Raw genomic sequence first — 18,020 nt, forward strand, 5'->3', positions numbered from 1 at the left:
GGTCTATGAGTAACAAATAGGGCATTTAGGGCTAAGACATGGGTGTATCGGTACTTGATTGTATCAATATTAGGCTATTGGCATATGGGTGTTAGGGTTAGGACATGGGGGTTTGAGTAAAGGATTTGAGGTGTGTGGGTAATGGGGTTTAGGTGTGTGGGTATGTGGGTATGTGGGCTGAGGTATATAGATATTGGGGCTGAGGAATAGAGGTAAATGTCTGTTAATTTTATTATAGATATAAGCAATATGGATTACATGTTAGGGTTCCTAATGGCATTACATTTGCATAGTGGCATGTTAGGGAAAATGTTGGGAACAAGGTTAAATAGGTCGTTTCACTAAGGTAATGCATGCGCTGTACATATTTGTTTTTAGAGTTCTGTCTGTAGATTGCCATGGATTGCTAATGAAGATGCTTGAGTCTCCCCAATTCCTTGCCAACCAATTTTAACCAATCACGGAGTGTTCTATGACGAACTTCCTGCTTTCAGTTGTCTCTCGTCATTAAACTGTTGGACATGGCTTGAAAGTACAAACAATGTCCATACGTATATTCTTGAGTACGCGGTTGTCATAATAATGAAACAGCTAACGTGGTTATGTGAAAGTTCAGAATGTGTATGATGTAAGTAGGGGTTGATTTTGTATTAGGCTGTGTCTCAAGGACGTGGAAAGAGGAAGACAACATCGAGTATGGAGATGGGGACTCGATTAATTGTTAGCTTACGTTACGGATAGATTCAAATGGATACTAAGTATATATTGACTACAAAATACGTGTTATCAACATATCCACTGCAGCACATGATTTTCAGGCCATGTCCATATATGTTTTAGCTAGTTCCGTAATCTAAACCCCATCCGACAGCTACGGCAAAAGGTGAGACGGTTCACCCCACACCGCATTCTCATTTAGTAAAATAATTATGGACGTTCCACTTTGGAATTTGAACAGATTCATCGGGTTCCTAGCTGCGCAATTTGTCTAGTAATCTGAAGTGTCACGTTTTGTACTACTTCAGTTTTTCTCTTCATGTTCAACGGGGATATTTTCTCGATTGAAGGGAATAAATGGGATCACAAGGTAACTGTCTAAATATTTATAATTGTTTCATATGACGGTCAAACGTTGCACACAACCAAACATGTTGATAGAAGATCGGGTTGAGCTAGCCTCAGTTTCCTTTGTTTACTCAGTCTGCATTTCAGAACAGCTGATACGTCCTTTTCAGCACTGCCGCGTTACTGCCAGCCAGCGTGTTGTAGCTTTGACTTGTCCTGCGACCACTGACACCAAACATACGAGCTCAAGCGGAATGGTAGCACTCGCAAAAACAGACATGTTTCACAGTTGTTATTTGTAGTGGTTTAAGACTAGCGATATTCGAACGTTCTGTCTGTATTGCGTCGCCGTGCATACATACACCTTTCTTTCATTGCCTCACGCAACATACCGGTAGGCCGAGTAGCAACGATGTACCAGCAGAAATAAGTGATTTAATCGGTTTTTGGTTCAAAGAACATCCACAAGTCAACATTTTAACCTGGCTGCATGCTTTTTGTTATTGTTGTAACAGTCCATTCGAGCACCGAATGGAAACTGTGTAAATGTAGTCTAGTCGTGGTGTTCTCATCTCATTAATTTGTCATTATTGTCATGGTAGGCTAGTAAACAGTGCATTGTTACACTGTTATGGTTCAGATTAAGGAAGGAGTCAATTACATTGTGTTCATTTAAAGTTTTATGAACTGAAATGAGTCATTTCAGAATATGGGATTAGCCAAACTCCCTAATTATGTTCATTTAATTCTGACGTTGCCTATTAAGGATGTTGCCTGATGTTGCCTATTTCACTTGACATGTTTTTGTTTCACAAGTGGCTTGCCTTAAACACAAGCCACTATTGATTATGAGGTGGCTGTATGTTGTCTACTCAGTCAAAGGATCAGAGTTTAAATGTAGTTCTAAAAGCATAAGCTACAGCTAGCTAGCATTGCAGTGCATAAAATGTGACTCAAAGAGAATGAAAGACAATAGTTTTACAGTTTGAACAAATTAATTTCTTTAAAAATGAACGACATGGAGAGAACTGTATTTTGTTGTATTTATTTTTCACTTTCTCTTAGCTAGCGAATGCAGCTAGATAGTTTAGCCTACTCAAACAGAGAGGGATGCTATGTTAGCTAGCTGGGTATGGCTATACAACATTGGAACTCTTCCAAGTCAAGGTAAGCTTTTGGTTTTATTAATTTATTGCCACCGGGGCCTGCCTGGCAGTGTAACTGCTAAACTGCTTGCTGACTGTACTCTACTGCATGATTGTAGCAGGTTTACTAACACGTTAGTTCTAGTAGCTATGTTGATTATGATATTAGCTACAATGTTGACAACTATGTAGGCTGTGTGTAGCGGTTATGTTATGAAGGTTTGGCTTGGAAAGTTTTTTTTGCCTGGACACAGGCAGTTGATGTGTTGTGCTATGAAGTCCACAAGTGAAGGGAAAAGGTGAGAGGAGGAGAGAGCTTTGATGCGAGAGAGAATTATATGAGCAAAATTATCATGTTTGTATGTGGATGCTATGAAAGTGAACTGTTTTCATGTTCAGGGGTGTGTTCATTCTGCCAATTCTGTTGAAATCCGTTTCTTAAACGGAAGCAAATGAAACTTGGATAAACATACCTGAATTTGTTCAATAGAAACTCTCGTTTGCAACTGTTGGACTAATGATTACGCCCTAGATCAGCTAGATGCAGGCAAGAGTCTGCAAGGCGGTATTGAATGTGTCGGTCTGTTACCTTGATTACTCATAATGTTCTCTCAACCTGTGCACCTACGTTGTAAACATTTATTCATAGGCTAGGTTGTAGCAGCCTCATGATGGTCATAGGGAAAATTTGAGTATCATGTAGTAGCTTAAACCTATCAATGTTTTATTGAGCAGGATGAATGGATAACAGTCATCCAATATGCTATAGTAGAAATAAGGCCATGCTCATAATAAAAAAATAATAATCTTCCTCCCTCATCTTAAACGTCACCGACCACTACTGGTGTCTAATGGTTTCTCTCTTGTGTTTCCCTATGCAGTTTCATCTGTTGAAATGAGTGTGCGCGCGGGGCAGGGTAGCGATGAGGTTCTGGTGTCCCAAGCGGTGTGGGACTACTTGGCCGCCGCCGGCCGGCCCTGGCTCATAGACTTCCAGGACAAGCAGGGCCTCAGCGCAGGCATTATCCGCAGAGGGGAGCGGGGAGGCTGCTGCGCAGTGCGGCTACGCCCCGTAGAGGGCTCCCGTCCTGGGGGAGGACCAGGGATGATGGAGGGGGGACCCATCTCCAATGAGACACGCAAGTCTTTCATAGACTTATGCCGCTGTGCCCGGAAAGAGATGAGCAAACAGGAGGGGGGTCCTAAGTGGAAGAGGTCTGTGCTGCCCTGTGTTGGGGTGAGGGTCCTGGAGGGGGATGGAGAGGGGAGCCTGCTAACACCTCAGCCTCCCCAGCCCAGACGCTCTCAGAGGCAGCAACAGAGGTGTAGGAAGCCTGCGGAGGATGAGGCCTGTGTGGTCCTCTCCAACTCCATGAATTCCATGAACTGCATGTCTCACGATGCATCAGGACAGAGGAAGCAGGACAACATGGAAGTCAACTGCAGTATGATGGCATCTTCTCATAGCCACTCCCAGAGTGAAGCAGACGACCACACCTCATGTTCCATCTGCATGGGAGACATGGTGGAGAGGACCACGCTGGAGAGGTATAGCTACATATTTAATGTTTTAATGTCATGTGCACAGGTACAGTGAAATGCCTTTCTTGCAAGCTCTAACCACAACAATGTAGTAATCAATAACAATGTCATTCTAAAAATAACAGGGTAGGGCTCCCGAGTGGCACAGTGGTCTAAGACACTGCATCTCAGTGCAGGCACTGCAGTACCTGGTTTGAATCCAGGCTGCATCACATCCGGCCGTGATTGGGAGTCCCATAGGGTGGCCCACAATTGGCCCAGTGTCGTCCGGGTTTGGCCAGGGTAGGCCGTCATTGTAAATAATAATTTGTTCATACTTCTTAGGGATATCCCCCTTTTTTTCAATTTTCACCTAAAATGACATGCCCAAATCTAACTGCCTGTAGCAAGGATATGCATATTCTTGGTACAATTTAAAAGGAAACACTTTGAAGTTTGTGGAAATGTGAATTGAATGTAGGAGAATAGAACACAATAGATCTGGTAGAAGAAAATACAAAGAAAAAAACAACCTTTTTTTTTCTTCTACCACCATCTTTGAAATGCAACAGAAAGGTTCCAAATCTAGCCATCACTCTGGTTGTAATTCCGATGGTGTCCACAAGATGGCAACAGTGTATGTGCATAGTTTCAGATGGATAACTTGTAGTATGAGAACTACATGACATTTAGTGTGAAGTCACCCAGGTACATTTGGGCAAATCGTGAAGGAGACATTTACATTCACATTAGATTTTTCTGCAAGCATATCGTAAAATCTTTATACTTGGACATTGATTTAGTTTTTCTAGTATTAGTAGCCATATTATAAGTTCAACATTTGTAATACACCTAGTTTTCATAACTCTCCATGTTCTTATAATTTCTGTCCAAGTTATCTAAAATAACAACACTATGTTCTCTCTGGGACCCTTTTAGATGATAAATCAGAGCAAGTATTTACACGTTTCACCTTCAGAGGTGAATTTATCAAACCTATCGCGGTGAAAAAAGTATTTTATTGTTAGGAGCTCTCTAACAATAGCATGGCATTTATTTTGCAGTAATAGCTACTGTAAATTGGACAGTGCAGTTATATTATCAAGATTTTAAGCTTTCAGCCGATGTTAGACACTTCTATGTACCGACATTTGTTGTTTTTCTCAAATCTGCGATCGTGACACACGGCGCTGCATGATTTATAACTGTCCCGTTGACGGGACTCCTATCCCTAAGACTGACTAGTCCAGTTAAATAAAGATTAAAAATTAAAATGTATAAAATAACTAAGCATCGGAGAATATAGGGTCAGTTCCAGTACCATATTTACAATGTGCAGGCATACTGCATTGATAGAGATAGATATGTAAAGGGGTAAGGTAACTAGGCATCAGGATATATGATAAACAGAGAAGCTGCAGCACATATGACTGTGTGTGTAGAGTCAGTATAAATGTATGTGCATATTATGCGTGTAAGCAAATGGATTGTTTGTATGTGGTTTGGAGTATCAGTGTGCCTTGTGTGTAGGGCCCTGCGAGTGTACATGGAGACCGTGCAGTGGAAATGTGTTCTCTGGCGTGATGAATCATGCTTCACTTCTGGCAGTCCGACGTACGAATCTGGGTTTGGCGGATGCCAGGAAAACGCTACCTGCCCAAATCGATAGTGCCAACAGTAAAGTTTGGCATAGGAGGAATAATGGTCTGAAGCTGTTTTTCATGGTTCGGGCTAGGTCCCCTAGTTCCAGTGAAGGGAAATCTTAACGCTACATCATACAATGACATTCTAGACATTTCTATGCTTCCAACTTTGTGGTAACAGTTTGGGGAAGGCCCTTTCCAGTTTCAGTGTGACGATGCCCCCGTGCACAAAGCAAGGTCCATACAGAAATGGTTTGTGGATCAGTGTGGAAGAACTTGACTGGCCTGCACAGAGCCCTGACCTCAACACCATCAAACACCTTTGGGATGAATTGGAACGCCGACTGCGAGTCAGGCCTAATCACCTGATCTCACTAATGCTCTTGTGGCTGAATGGAAGCGAGTCCATGTAGCAATGTTTGAACATGTAGTGAAAATCCTTCCCAGAAGAGTGGAGGCTGTTAGCAGCAAAGTGGGGACCAACATAATATTAATGCCCATGTTTGACGAGCAGGTGTCCACATACTCTAGGCCATGCAGTGTATGTATTGTTTTCAAAATTGAAAGTAAAACCATTCTCTCTCACTCCCTCCCAAGGTGTGGCCACACATTCTGCCGGTCATGTCTGGACCAGGCCTTCAAGGTGAAGAGAGCATGTCCGGTGTGTCGTCTGGTGTACGGCCAGCTCATAGGGAATCAGCCGGCTTCCGGGACTATGATGGTGGAGAGGGACCCAGATCTGGAGTTGGCGGGACACGAGGGCTACGGGTGTATCTGCATCATCTATAGCTTCACACCTGGTCTACAGGCGGTGAGTATATATGACAAAAGAAACACGTTCATGAGAAAAACCACAAGGAGGAACAGTTGAAGTCTGAAGTTTACATACACTTAGGTTGGAGTCATTAAAACTAGTTTTTCTACCACGCCACACATTTCTTGTTAACAAATTATAGTTTTGGGAAGTCGGTTAGGACATCTACTTTGTGCATGATACAAGTAATTTTTCCAACAATTGTTTATAGACAGATTATTTCACTTATAATTCACTGTATCGCCTCCCGGGTGGCGCAGTGGTTAAGGGCGCTGTACTGCAGCGGCAGCTGTGCCATCAGAGTCCCTGGGTTCGCGCCCAGGCTCTGTCGTAACCGGCCGTGACCGGGAGGTCCGTGGGGCGACGCACAATTGGCCTAGCATCGCCCGGGTTAGGGAGGGCTTGGTCGGTAGGGGTGTCCTTGTCTCATCGCGCACCAGCGACTCCTGTGGCGGGCTGGGCGCAGTGTGCACTAACCAAGGTGGCCAGGTGCACAGTGTTTCCTCCGGCGCATTGGTGCGGCTGGCTTCCGGGTTGGATGCGTGCTGTGTTAAGAAGCAGTGCGGCTTGGTTGGGTCGGAGGACGCATGACTTTCAACCTTCGTCTCTCCCGAGCCCGTACGGGAGTTGTAGCGATGAGACAAGATAGTAGCTACTACAACAATTGGATACCACGAAATTGGGGAGAAAAAGGGGTAAAAAAAATTAAATAATTCACTGTATCACAAGTGGGTCAGAAGTTTTACATACACTTTTGTACAGGTCTCCTTGCGCTTAAGAAAATTCATACACTTTGGTAGTTTTCCTGGGGCTATATGAAAATCCAGGAATAGCATATATTTCATAACTGGGCACTCAATTAGTATCTTACCCATATGTTTGTCTTAACAAAAAGCTTGGATATTTCAAAGAAAACATGTCATGCTTGAAGTAATGTTATTGAATTTCTATACCACTTAACACCATTTTTGTGGTTATTGTGTGTGTGTGTGCTCAAAAAAATAAAGGGAACACTAAAATAACACATCCTAGATCTGAATGAATGAAATATTCTTATTAACTGCTTTTTTCTTTTCATAGTTGAATGTGCTGACAACAAAATCACACAAATTATCAATGGAAATCAAATTTATCAACCCATGGAGGTCTGGATTTGGAGTCACACTCAAAATTAAAGTGGAAAACCACACTACAGGCTGATCCAACTTTGATATAATGTCCTTAAAACAAGTCAAAATGAGGCTCAGTAGTGTGTGTGGCCTCCATGTGCCTGTATGACCTCCCTACAACGCCTGGGCATGCTCCTAATGAGGTGGCGGATGGTCTCCTGAGGGATCTCCTCCCAGACCTGGACTAAAGCATCCGCCAACTCCTGGACAGTCTGGTGCAACGTGGCGTTGGTGGATGGAGCAAGAAATTATGTCCCAGATGTGCTCAATTGCATTCAGGTCTGGGGAACGGGCGGGCCAGTCTATAGCATCAATGCCTTCCTCTTGCAGGAACTGCTGACACACTCCAGCCACATGAGGTCTAGCATTGCCTTGCATTAGGAGGAACCCAGGGCCAACCGCACCAGCATATGGTCTCACAAGGGGTCTGAGGATCTCATCTCGGTACCTAATGGCAGTCAGGCTACCTCTGGCGAGCACATGGAGGCCTGTGCGGCCCCCCAAAGAAATGCCACCCCACACCATGACTGACCCACCGCCAAACCGGTCATGCTGGAGGATGTTGCAGGCAGCAGAACGTTCTCCACGGCGTCTCCAGACTGTCACGTCTGTCACGTGCTCAGTGAACCTGCTTTCATCTGTGAAGAGCACAGGGCGCCAGTGGAGAATTTGCCAATCTTGGTGTTCTCTGGCAAATGCCAAACGTCCTGCACGGTGTTGGGCTGTAAGCACAACCCCCACCTGTGGACGTCGGGCCCTCATACCACCTTCATGGAGTCTGTTTCTGACCGTTTGAGCAGACACATGCACATTTGTGGCCTGCTGGAGGTCATTTTGCCGGACTCTGGCAGTGCTCCTCCTTGCACAAAGGTGGAGGTAGTGGTCCTGCTGCTGGGTTGTTGCCCTCCTACGGCCTCCTCCACGTCTCCTGATGTACTGGCCTGTCTCCTGGTAGCGCCTCCATGCTCTGGACACTACGCTGACAGACACAGCAAATCTTCTTGCCACACCTCGCATTGATGTGTCATCCTGGATGAGCTGCACTACCTGAGCCACTTGTGTGGGTTGTAGACTCCGTCTCATGCTACCACTAGAGTGAAAGCACCGCCGGCATTCAAAAGTGACCAAAACATCAGCCAGGAAGCATAGGAACTGAGAAGTGGTCTGTGGTCACCACCTGCAGAACCACTCCTTTATTGGGGGTGTCTTGCTAATTGCCTATAATTTCCACCTGTTGCCTATTCCATTTGCACAACAGCCTGTGAAATTTATTGTCAGTGTTGCTTCCTAAGTGGACAGTTTGATTTCACAGAAGTGTGATTGACTCGGAGTTACATTGTTCCCTTTATTTTTTTGAGCAGTGTGTGTGTATATATATACAGTGCCTTGCGAAAGTATTCGGCCCCCTTGAACTTTGCGACCTTTTGCCACATTTCTGGCTTCAAACATAAAGATATAAAACTGTATTTTTTTGTGAAGAATCAACAACAAGTGGGACACAATCATGAAGTGGAACGACATTTATTGGATATTTCAAACTTTTTTTTAACAAATCAAAAACTGAAAAATTGGGCGTGCAAAATTATTCAGCCACCTTTTGCTGCGATTACAGCTGTAAGTCGCTTGGGGTATGTCTATCAGTTTTGCACATCGAGAGACTGAATTTTTTTCCCATTCCTCCTTGCAAAACAGCTCGAGCTCAGTGAGGTTGGATGGAGAGCATTTGTGAACAGCAGTTTTCAGTTCTTTCCACAGATTCTCGATTGGATTCAGGTCTGGACTTTGACTTGGCCATTCTAACACCTGGATATGTTTATTTTTGAACCATTCCATTGTAGATTTTGCTTTATGTTTTGGATCATTGTCTTGTTGGAAGACAAATCTCCGTCCCAGTCTCAGGTCTTTTGCAGACTCCATCAGGTTTTCTTCCAGAATGGTCCTGTATTTGGCTCCATCCATCTTCCCATCAATTTTAACCATCTTCCATGTCCTTGCTGAAGAAAAGCAGGCCCAAACCATGATGCTGCCACCACCATGTTTGACAGTGGGGATGGTGTGTTCAGCTGTGTTGCTTTTACGCCAAACATAACGTTTTGCATTGTTGCCAAAAAGTTCAATTTTGGTATCATCTGACCAGAGCACCTTATTCCACATGTTTGGTGTGTCTCCCAGGTGGCTTGTGGCAAACTTTAAACGACACTTTTTATGGATATCTTTAAGAAATGGCTTTCTTCTTGCCACTCTTCCATAAAGGCCAGATTTGTGCAATATACGACTGATTGTTGTCCTATGGACAGAGTCTCCCACCTCAGCTGTAGATCTCTGCAGTTCATCCAGAGTGATCATGGGCCTCTTGGCTGCATCTCTGATCAGTCTTCTCCTTGTATGAGCTGAAAGTTTAGAGGGACGGCCAGGTCTTGGTAGATTTGCAGTGGTCTGATACTCCTTCCATTTCAATATTATCGCTTGCACAGTGCTCCTTGGGATGTTTAAAGCTTGGGAAATCTTTTTGTATCCAAATCCGGCTTTAAACTTCTTCACAACAGTATCTTGGACCTGCCTGGTGTGTTCCTTGTTCTTCATGATGCTCTCTGCGCTTTTAACAGACCTCTGAGACTATCACAGTGCAGGTGCATTTATACGGAGACTTGATTACACACAGGTGGATTGTATTTATCATCATTAGTCATTTAGGTCAACATTGGATCATTCAGAGATCCTCACTGAACTTCTGGAGAGAGTTTGCTGCACTGAAAGTAAAGGTGCTGAATAATTTTGCACGCCTAATTTTTCAGTTTTTGATTTGTTAAAAAAGTTTGAAATATCCAATAAATGTCGTTCCACTTCATGATTGTGTCCCACTTGTTGTTGATTCTTCACAAAAAAATACAGTTTTATATCTTTGTTTGAAGCCTGAAATGTGGCAAAAGGTCGCAAAGTTCAAGGGGGCCGAATACTTTCGCAAGGCACTGTATATATATAATAGAGAGAGTGTGTGTGTGTATATATATATATATATATAAATAAAAAATCTCATTTTTGTTCCTGTTCTTTTCAAACTTTCCTTTGAATTATGCCTGGGTCATGCAGCCGGAGCACCCTAACCCTGGTGTAAGCTACCCGGGTACGGACCGCGTGGCTTACCTCCCAGACAGCCCAGAGGGGAACCGGGTCCTGGGCCTGCTCCGCCGGGCCTTTGAGCAGCGCCTCATCTTCACTATAGGGACCTCCATGACTACGGGAATGCATAACGTCATTACCTGGAATGACATCCACCACAAAACCTCCATATGGGGCGGACCACGCTGGTATGGAAACGCCTGTCTTTACTGAAGGCTAATGGAGATTTTAGTGTGTTTCTAAGATGTGCGATGTGACAGTAGCTTTTAAAAAATTTATTTTTTATTTTTACAAATTTCAAACATTATCTAGTGATAACTGAATGTATACGTTGGGGCAAAAAAGTATTTAGTCAGCCACCAATTGTGCAAGTTCTCCCACATAAAAAGATGAGGCCAGGGCCTCCCGGGTGGCGCAGTGGTTAAGGGCGCTGTACTGCAGCGCCAGCTGTGCCATCAGAGTCCCTGGGTTCGCGCCCAGGCTCTGTCGTAACCGGCCGCGACCAGGAGGTCCGTGGGGCGACGCACAATTGGCCTAGCGTCGTCCGGGTTAGGGAGGGATTGGTCGGTAGGGATCTCCTTGTCTCATCGCGCACCAGCGACTCCTGTGGTGGACCGGGCGCAGTGCTCGCTAGCCAAGGTTGCCAGGTGCACGGTGTAGCCTCCGACACATTGGTGCGGCTGGCTTCCGGGTTGGATGCGCGCTGTGTTAAGAAGCAGTACGGCTGGTTGGGTTGTGTATCGGAGGACGCATGACATTCAGCCTTCGTCTCTCCCGAGCCCGTACGGGAGTTGTAGCAATGAGACAAGATAGTAGCTACTACAACAATTGGATACCACAAAATTGGGGAGAAAAAGGGGTAAAAATCCCCCATAATTTGCAAATTATGGTGGAAATTACGTATTTGGTCAATAACAAACGTTTATCTCAATACTTTGTTATATACCCTTTGTTGGCGATGACAGAGGTCAAACGTTTTCTGTAAGTCTTCACAAGGTTTTCTCACACTGTTGCTGGTATTTTGGCCCATTCCTCCATGCAGATCTCCTCTAGAGCACTGATGTTTTGGGGCAGTTGCTGGGCAACACGGACTTTCAACTCCCTCCAAAGATTTTCTATGACTGGCTAGGCCACTCCAGGACCTTGAAATGCTTCTTACGAAGCCACTCCTTCGTTGCCCGGGCGGTGTGTTTGGGATCATTGTCATGCTGAAAGACCCAGCCACGTTTCATCTTCAATGCCCTTGCTGATGGAAGGAGGTTTTCACTCAAAATCTCACGATACATGGCCCCATTCATTCTTTCCTTTACACGGATCAGTCGTCCTGGTCCCAAAGCATGATGTTTCCACCCCCATGCTTCACAGTAGGTATGGTGTTCTTTGGATGCAACTCAGCATTCTTTGTCCTCCAAACACGACGAGTTGAGTTTTTACCAAAATGTTATATTTTTGTTTCATCTGACCATATGACATTCTCCCAATCTTCTTCTGGATCATCCAAATGCTCTCTAGCAAACTTCAGACGGGCCTGGACATGTACTGGCTTAAGCAGGGGGACACGTCTGGCACTGCAGGATTTGAGTCCCTGGCGGCGTAGTGTGTTACTGATGGTAGGCTTTGTTACTTTGGTCCCAGCTCTCTGCAGGTCATTCACTAGGTACCCCTGTGTGGTTCTGGGATTTTTGCTCACCATTCTTGTGATCATTTTTGACCCCACGGGGTGAGATCTTGCGTGGTGCCCCAGATCGAGGGAGATTATCAGTGGTCTTGTATGTCTTCCATTTCCTAATAATTGCTCCCACAGTTTGTTTTTCAAACCAAGCTGCTTACCTGTTGCAGATTCAGTCTTCCCAGCCTGGTGCAGGTCTACAATTTTGTTTCTGGTGTCCTTTGACAGCTCTTTGGTCTTGGCCATAGTGGAGTTTGGAGTGTGACTGTTTGAGGTTGTGGACAGGTGTCTTTTTTTATACTGATAACAAGTTCAAACAGGTGCCATTAATACAGGTAACGAGTGGAGGACAGAGGAGCCTCTTAAAGAAGTTGTTACAGGTCTGTGAGAGCCAGAAATCTTGCTTGTTTGTAGGTGACCAAATACTTATTTTCCACCATAATTTGCAAATATATTCATTAAAAATCCTACAATGTAATTTTCTGGATTTTTTTTCCTCATTTTGTCTGTCATAGTTGAAGTGTACCTATGATGAAAAATACAGGTCTCATCTTTTTAAGTGGTAGAACTTGCACAATTGGTGGCTGACTAAATACTTTTTTGCCCCACTGTATCTCTAACTCTTTCTTTCACTCGATCACTCACAAGTTACATAGAATCACATGGCTTTAGTCTTATGAGATGTGACCAAACAAGAAAGCTATCAATGTTTTGAGCATGTGGTGAGAGGTTCAATTATGATTTCTGTCGGCCATTTGCTCCTAGAAGGCACTCTAGCTGTTCCTGCGATGACAACTCTCAATGACATTCTAATGGTGTTTTTATTTAATCTCCCCTGACAGCTTTGGCTACCCAGACCCCACTTACCTGGTGAGAGTGACTGAGGAACTCAGAGAGAAAGGCATCACTGCGGACTGACCGTCCAGATTCCAGAATGTTCCATTCTAGGAACACTAGGAATTCTAGGAACCTCTAGCTGTCCTGCTGCTGGTGGTTGCTAGGCTGCAGGCTCCTGGACCTAGACCCAGCAGGGCTGTGGATGAATTCGACAGGGGACAGGGCTTTTAGCCCCACAGCAGAAACAGGACCGCAAGACTCTCGTATCACTCCAAGACCTCTTTTATGTGGAAAATCCTAACTTCCATTTAAATTGAATTTTCATTTAATCATGCATTGATGTCAATGGGAGACCATTTAACTTAAGTGGAAGTGAAAATTTGTCTTAAGTGGAATTTAGGTTTCACCCTTGTGTTCCTGTGTTAGGTATCTATCTTCTGATCAATCCAGCAGCACTTTGTGTGGAAGAAAACATAAGTGAGAGCAATGTGATTTTCTGTGTGACACAATCATCTATCTACCTTTCACCTGGTGTTGACAATAGCAGGAATTTTTTTTTGCTGAACTCATCCGAGCAGTTATAATATAGGGATTTAATAAGTTGATAAGTAATAAGTACTTAAATATTATTTTGAAATCTAAGTAAAAGAGAAGTCTATTTTGCCTGATATCTTTATTTCCATGCTGGGGGACACGTTCTCTATTTACCAGTTGCAAGCGCACATTATTGGTGGTTTTTCCAGTACGTTCGTAGAATAATTATCTTTTTCTTTAATAATTTTCCGTGATAACCTGTTACTTACAGTTTGTACAAATACCATATCTGAGATAGGTGGCAGGCAGAATAGCACTGTCTGCTTTAATAGAAAGCTTCAAACTAAATAATTTAATTTCTCTAAAAGATGTTGCAATCTAAAGCACTCACAGGCACTTTGACCAAGGAAGTCGGTCAGTCGTTCAGTGGAGGGCTGGTTGTTCTCTGCATATCACTAGAATGAGCATTGTTCTCTGCTACCTTTTCAGGGAAGACTAGTCTATGGAATAGTGCTCTGAGCAAATCGGGGAGGTGTTAGTCGTTAACAGCCCTGAAGCTAATAGCCTGGTAAGCTAGAAGTTGATGTCAATTTGCTTTGAGCCCTTCATTTCCCTTTTGATCTTCCTCTCCTTTGATTTCTTCACATAGGAAGGTTTTCTATTTGTGCTGGTCTAGGATCGGTGTGGCCTTTTTTTAAATCATAATGAATAAATGAGGGACCCTGATCCTAGATCAGCACTCGTACTCTTGAGACTCTTTTTATGAATACGGAACCAGGTTTTGAACTGCTTTGAGTTCAGTTCAGTTTGATGTCCAGTCAGTCATTGGTCCTCGTTTCCTAATGACCAGATTTACACGATGATGTCAAATGAGAAGGGCAAGATGTTGAACCACTTAAACCAAATCAAAGACAGAAAAGGGCTCTGAAATAATTAACTATGTATCTGAAATGGCACTCTATTCCCAATATAGTGCACGAGTGCTGATAGGAGCCAATAGGGCTCTGGTCGAAAGTGGTGCACTATATAGGACCCATAGGACTGGTTAAAAGTAGTGTACTGTGTCGGGAATAGGGTGCCATTTTGGACGCCAGCCCTGTCTGACCAGATGTTTGATTGTCTCATAAATAAAGAGGTATCTATCTGCTGTAATTAAAGTTTGTCTTAAGAGATAATCTAGGATTAACAATAAGTACCTGTAATATGAAAATGTTAAGGAGAATACTGCAGTCCCTTATAGGTGTATTGTCAGTGATTTATTTAATTACCTTGTTTTGATACATTTCTCATTGTTAGCGTGCCTTCTATTCAAGTTTTGAAGAAAATGTAGCATGTTGATACTAATGAATGATAAGCAATTCTTTAGTAGACTGTATCAAATTGTTATTTGGAGGGTCAGCCACAGCAGGAATTATGTTTGTGCTTTGTCTGCCTTTCTACAGTTTGAGAATATAGAAACGGATGTGTATTTGATGGAACCTCTGTTATAAACAGTCGAAGTAGTCCAAAAATGTAGCCTCACTTATATGATCAAGCTGTGTGTGAGTGATTTATAAATGAAACACCTTTTGATGAGAAGAATATGCATATAGTCCAGTCGGTGTTAACCTCTTATCTGTCTGCATTCGGATGATGTGAAAGAATTTACTTGGCCCATACATTAAATATCCCTTGCTACGACCCAAATGGCACCCTATTTATGATAGCAAAAGTAGTGCACTACATAGGGTGCCATTTGTGACTTGGCCTTTTCCCCCATCTCTTCGTATTTTTATTGTTTAGGGACCAACTTGAATATCTTTGCGAGACAGGAATAGTAGTTCAAATCAAGCTACCACGCAAATATTTCTATGCAGTAAACTATGTAAGTGAACTGGGGGTTGGGGTACAGGCAGGGGAATGAATACTGAAAAGGATTGTGTTGCCAATTGATTGTGAAAAGTTAAAGATTTGCTTTTCTAATTGTGTTCATTTGTGTTTGTCTGTTGATGTTAAACAATTATGTGGTTTACATTTTAATACTTGAATAAAAAAGGTTATGTTCTGTTTATGGTGGTGGTGTTAATTATTGATTTCATATTATGTAAATAGCCTCAGTACAAATCTGACATTTATGATCACATGTTTTTCACTCCATATTGCAATATTATAGCAAGACTATTTTATTTATGGTTGTAACACAACTCAACCCTCAGGAAGATATCCTATTCCTTGGTTCACGCAGTGCAAACTATTGAAGTGGGACGTTACTGTAGCCTTTACACTTACATTGTACCTTCTGTCGAACATTAGCAACGGGTGACGTATGGTAATGACTAGATGTGGGAGGCTTTAGTCCTCTTTCTGTCGACATAGTCCTCTTCCTGAAAATCATAGTTCAGCTCAGACGAGTTGGTCAGATGACTTTGCGTTTTCCTGTTTCTGCCTCAAATTAGCTATGTACAAAATGTCCTCAAACGCTTAATCTATAATGACATCATCTAGATTCTCCAACATAGGCGACAGATGTACTTCTGCAACAGAGCAGCGACTCGGCGGCGACGAGGAGGACCATTGCATAATATGCATGGATAGTTTTCAGGAAAAGATAACTTTAAAATGTTCTCACTCATTCTGTTCAAGTTGTATTGACTCGTTTTTCAAAATTAAACCCGCATGTCCGGTATGTAATAGTTTTCACGGGACCTACGAAGGAACGCAGCCCCGGAACGGGATCATGACAGTGAGACGCAACTGGCAGTGTTTACCTGGCTATGAGGAGGGGAATGGACATATCACGATTGATTATCACTTTCCAGCCGGAGTACAAGGGGTGAGATTTATTGTAGCCTATGTTTACTTTATATGTGACGCAGATGGGCCTTATATTGTATCGCAGAATTGAAAGTGTCAATAGACATTGTGCCACAATTGACTTGAAGATGGAAGGGCCATGCGTATAGTCGGTGATTAGTTAGAGATTCATCTTAATGTTGTTCTTGAAAGCCCTTATATGAAAAGTCGATGTATTGCTTTGGTACTGCCCCTCCATGGTATTACAGTCTTGCTGGTGATGTCATGCCAGACAGATTAGCTGCTGACTTCTTTATCACCTAAGGTGGAGTGTGATCCTCCATGGGGCCCTAATTATAAGTAGTAGGATTCATCTTACCACCACCAGTCAGTTATTTGAAATAACATGATTAGGCCTACAGCCAGAGGAGAAGACCCATCTCCGGTTTTGAGTCTGGTTCCTCTTGATGTCTCTTCCTTCTTGGGAGTTTTTCCTTGCTACTGTGGAAAATGGTTTCATAGACACAGTTGATTGATTGATATTCCTCTTTCTCGCCACATCCCTCCAGCCTGAGCATCTGAACCCGGGTGAGAAGTACTGCAGCACATCCAGGACAGCCTTTCTGCCAGCCTGTGAGGAAGGAGAGAAGGTACTGAGGCTGCTCCAGACAGCCTTTCACAGGAGGCTCATCTTCACGATCGGGACATCAGCCACTACCGGCCTCAACAACTCCATCACATGGAACGACATACACCACAAGACCAACATTAGTGGAGGACCACAGTTGTAAGTAGGCCTATCTATCCTAGTCTGAGGAAATAGAATCAGAATACTCATACGGTTTGAATGCTCCTGAAGTTCCATTGTGACATTTCTATCCCTAAGTCTAATGAAGACCCATATCAGTGATTGACGGTGTTGCAACAGTGTTATTGACATTCGAGAGCGTTCGAACATTGCCATGTTTTTGAAATGGCAGATCAATGTGACACTGAAGCTGTTACGCCTTCTCTCTTTTCTCCTTGTTAGTTTCGGGTATCCAGACCCGGGCTACCTCTCTCGGGTCCAGGAGGAGCTTCGTCTGAAGGGAGTGACAGAGGAGAGCTGACTCCACTGGAGCTTCATGAAGCCATAGAACTAGAACTACACTTAGTTCAAATTCTATACATATTGTCACGCTCAGGAATCAAACACAAGACGAGAAGAGCAGTTACGGTGTTGGGGAAGCTACACTGAAAATATAGCTTACCAAGCTACCCATTCACACTAGAAGCTTAGCTGCCCTCAAGAAAAATATAGTTTCCTTAAAGTTACTTTGAAAAAGTAGTACACTACATCAAAACTACTTTGTGAAAAATTATCAAATTTAAATCTGAAATGTAATAGACTACAAGTTGCAAGAACAGATCACTTTACTGGTCAAATGTTAACAGAATGTGTAATTTGGCCTATTAAACACAACTTCAAATTAAAAAAGGAAGGTATTGCCTACTTCGCCCATATTTTCTTTTCTTTTAGCAAAACAAAACAGTGTGGGTTTCCAGTAGTTAGCTACACCACCACATGGCAAGAAAAGTAATTAACTACTGAAAACACTACCTAGATTTGAATTCAGTTCAACTACCACTAAGCTACTGTAAAATGTAGTTACATTACTAGTTGAATGACATGTTGTTCACTACTCCCCAACACTGAGCAGTTATGATTGTAGCCAACCGTTCCCAAAAAGG

General features: G+C 43.2%; 2 protein-coding genes across 7 annotated transcripts; both read left to right on the forward strand.

Annotated features, from left to right (window-relative positions):
• The first annotated feature begins 469 nt into the window (after positions 1 to 469).
• On the forward strand, positions 470 to 15,569 carry LOC110491932 (probable E3 ubiquitin-protein ligase DTX3). Of its 6 annotated transcripts, none has more exons than XM_021565809.2 (5): positions 470 to 883; positions 3,092 to 3,758; positions 5,972 to 6,185; positions 10,448 to 10,665; positions 12,989 to 15,569. In XM_021565809.2, exons 2-5 carry the CDS (start codon positions 3,106 to 3,108, stop codon positions 13,062 to 13,064), a joined length of 1,161 nt encoding a protein of 386 aa, XP_021421484.2. In that variant the 5' UTR covers positions 470 to 883; positions 3,092 to 3,105; the 3' UTR covers positions 13,065 to 15,569. The 6 variants fall into 6 exon arrangements, with proteins under 6 accessions (XP_021421484.2, XP_021421485.2, XP_021421483.2 ...); XM_021565810.2 differs by having other exon boundaries at positions 472 to 628; XM_021565808.2 differs by lacking the exon at positions 470 to 883 and adding an exon at positions 961 to 1,087.
• Positions 15,570 to 15,819: 250 nt separating this feature from the next.
• Positions 15,820 to 17,781, forward strand: LOC110491933 (probable E3 ubiquitin-protein ligase DTX3). Its single transcript, XM_021565811.2, has 3 exons — positions 15,820 to 16,329; positions 16,859 to 17,076; positions 17,320 to 17,781. Exons 1-3 carry the CDS (start codon positions 15,988 to 15,990, stop codon positions 17,396 to 17,398), a joined length of 639 nt encoding a protein of 212 aa, XP_021421486.2. The 5' UTR covers positions 15,820 to 15,987; the 3' UTR covers positions 17,399 to 17,781.
• Positions 17,782 to 18,020: the final 239 nt, after the last annotated feature.

The sequence above is a fragment of the Oncorhynchus mykiss genome, chromosome 16, assembly GCF_013265735.2.
Source record: "Oncorhynchus mykiss isolate Arlee chromosome 16, USDA_OmykA_1.1, whole genome shotgun sequence".
Taxonomy (NCBI): domain Eukaryota; kingdom Metazoa; phylum Chordata; class Actinopteri; order Salmoniformes; family Salmonidae; genus Oncorhynchus; species Oncorhynchus mykiss.

Excerpts from the sequence above, each read along its gene's own strand:
- LOC110491932 (XM_036946817.1), top strand. The coding sequence starts at position 2,181 with ATGTTAGCTAGCTGGGTATGGCTATACAACATTGGAACTCTTCCAAGT. Across the intron at positions 3,759-5,971 it reads GAGAGGACCACGCTGGAGAG|GTGTGGCCACACATTCTGCC; the intron begins GTATAGCTACAT and ends CTCCCTCCCAAG. Across the intron at positions 10,666-12,988 it reads ATATGGGGCGGACCACGCTG|CTTTGGCTACCCAGACCCCA; the intron begins GTATGGAAACGC and ends CTCCCCTGACAG.
- LOC110491933 (XM_021565811.2), top strand. The coding sequence starts at position 15,988 with ATGACATCATCTAGATTCTCCAACATAGGCGACAGATGTACTTCTGCA. Across the intron at positions 16,330-16,858 it reads TTCCAGCCGGAGTACAAGGG|CCTGAGCATCTGAACCCGGG; the intron begins GTGAGATTTATT and ends ACATCCCTCCAG. Across the intron at positions 17,077-17,319 it reads ATTAGTGGAGGACCACAGTT|TTTCGGGTATCCAGACCCGG; the intron begins GTAAGTAGGCCT and ends TCTCCTTGTTAG.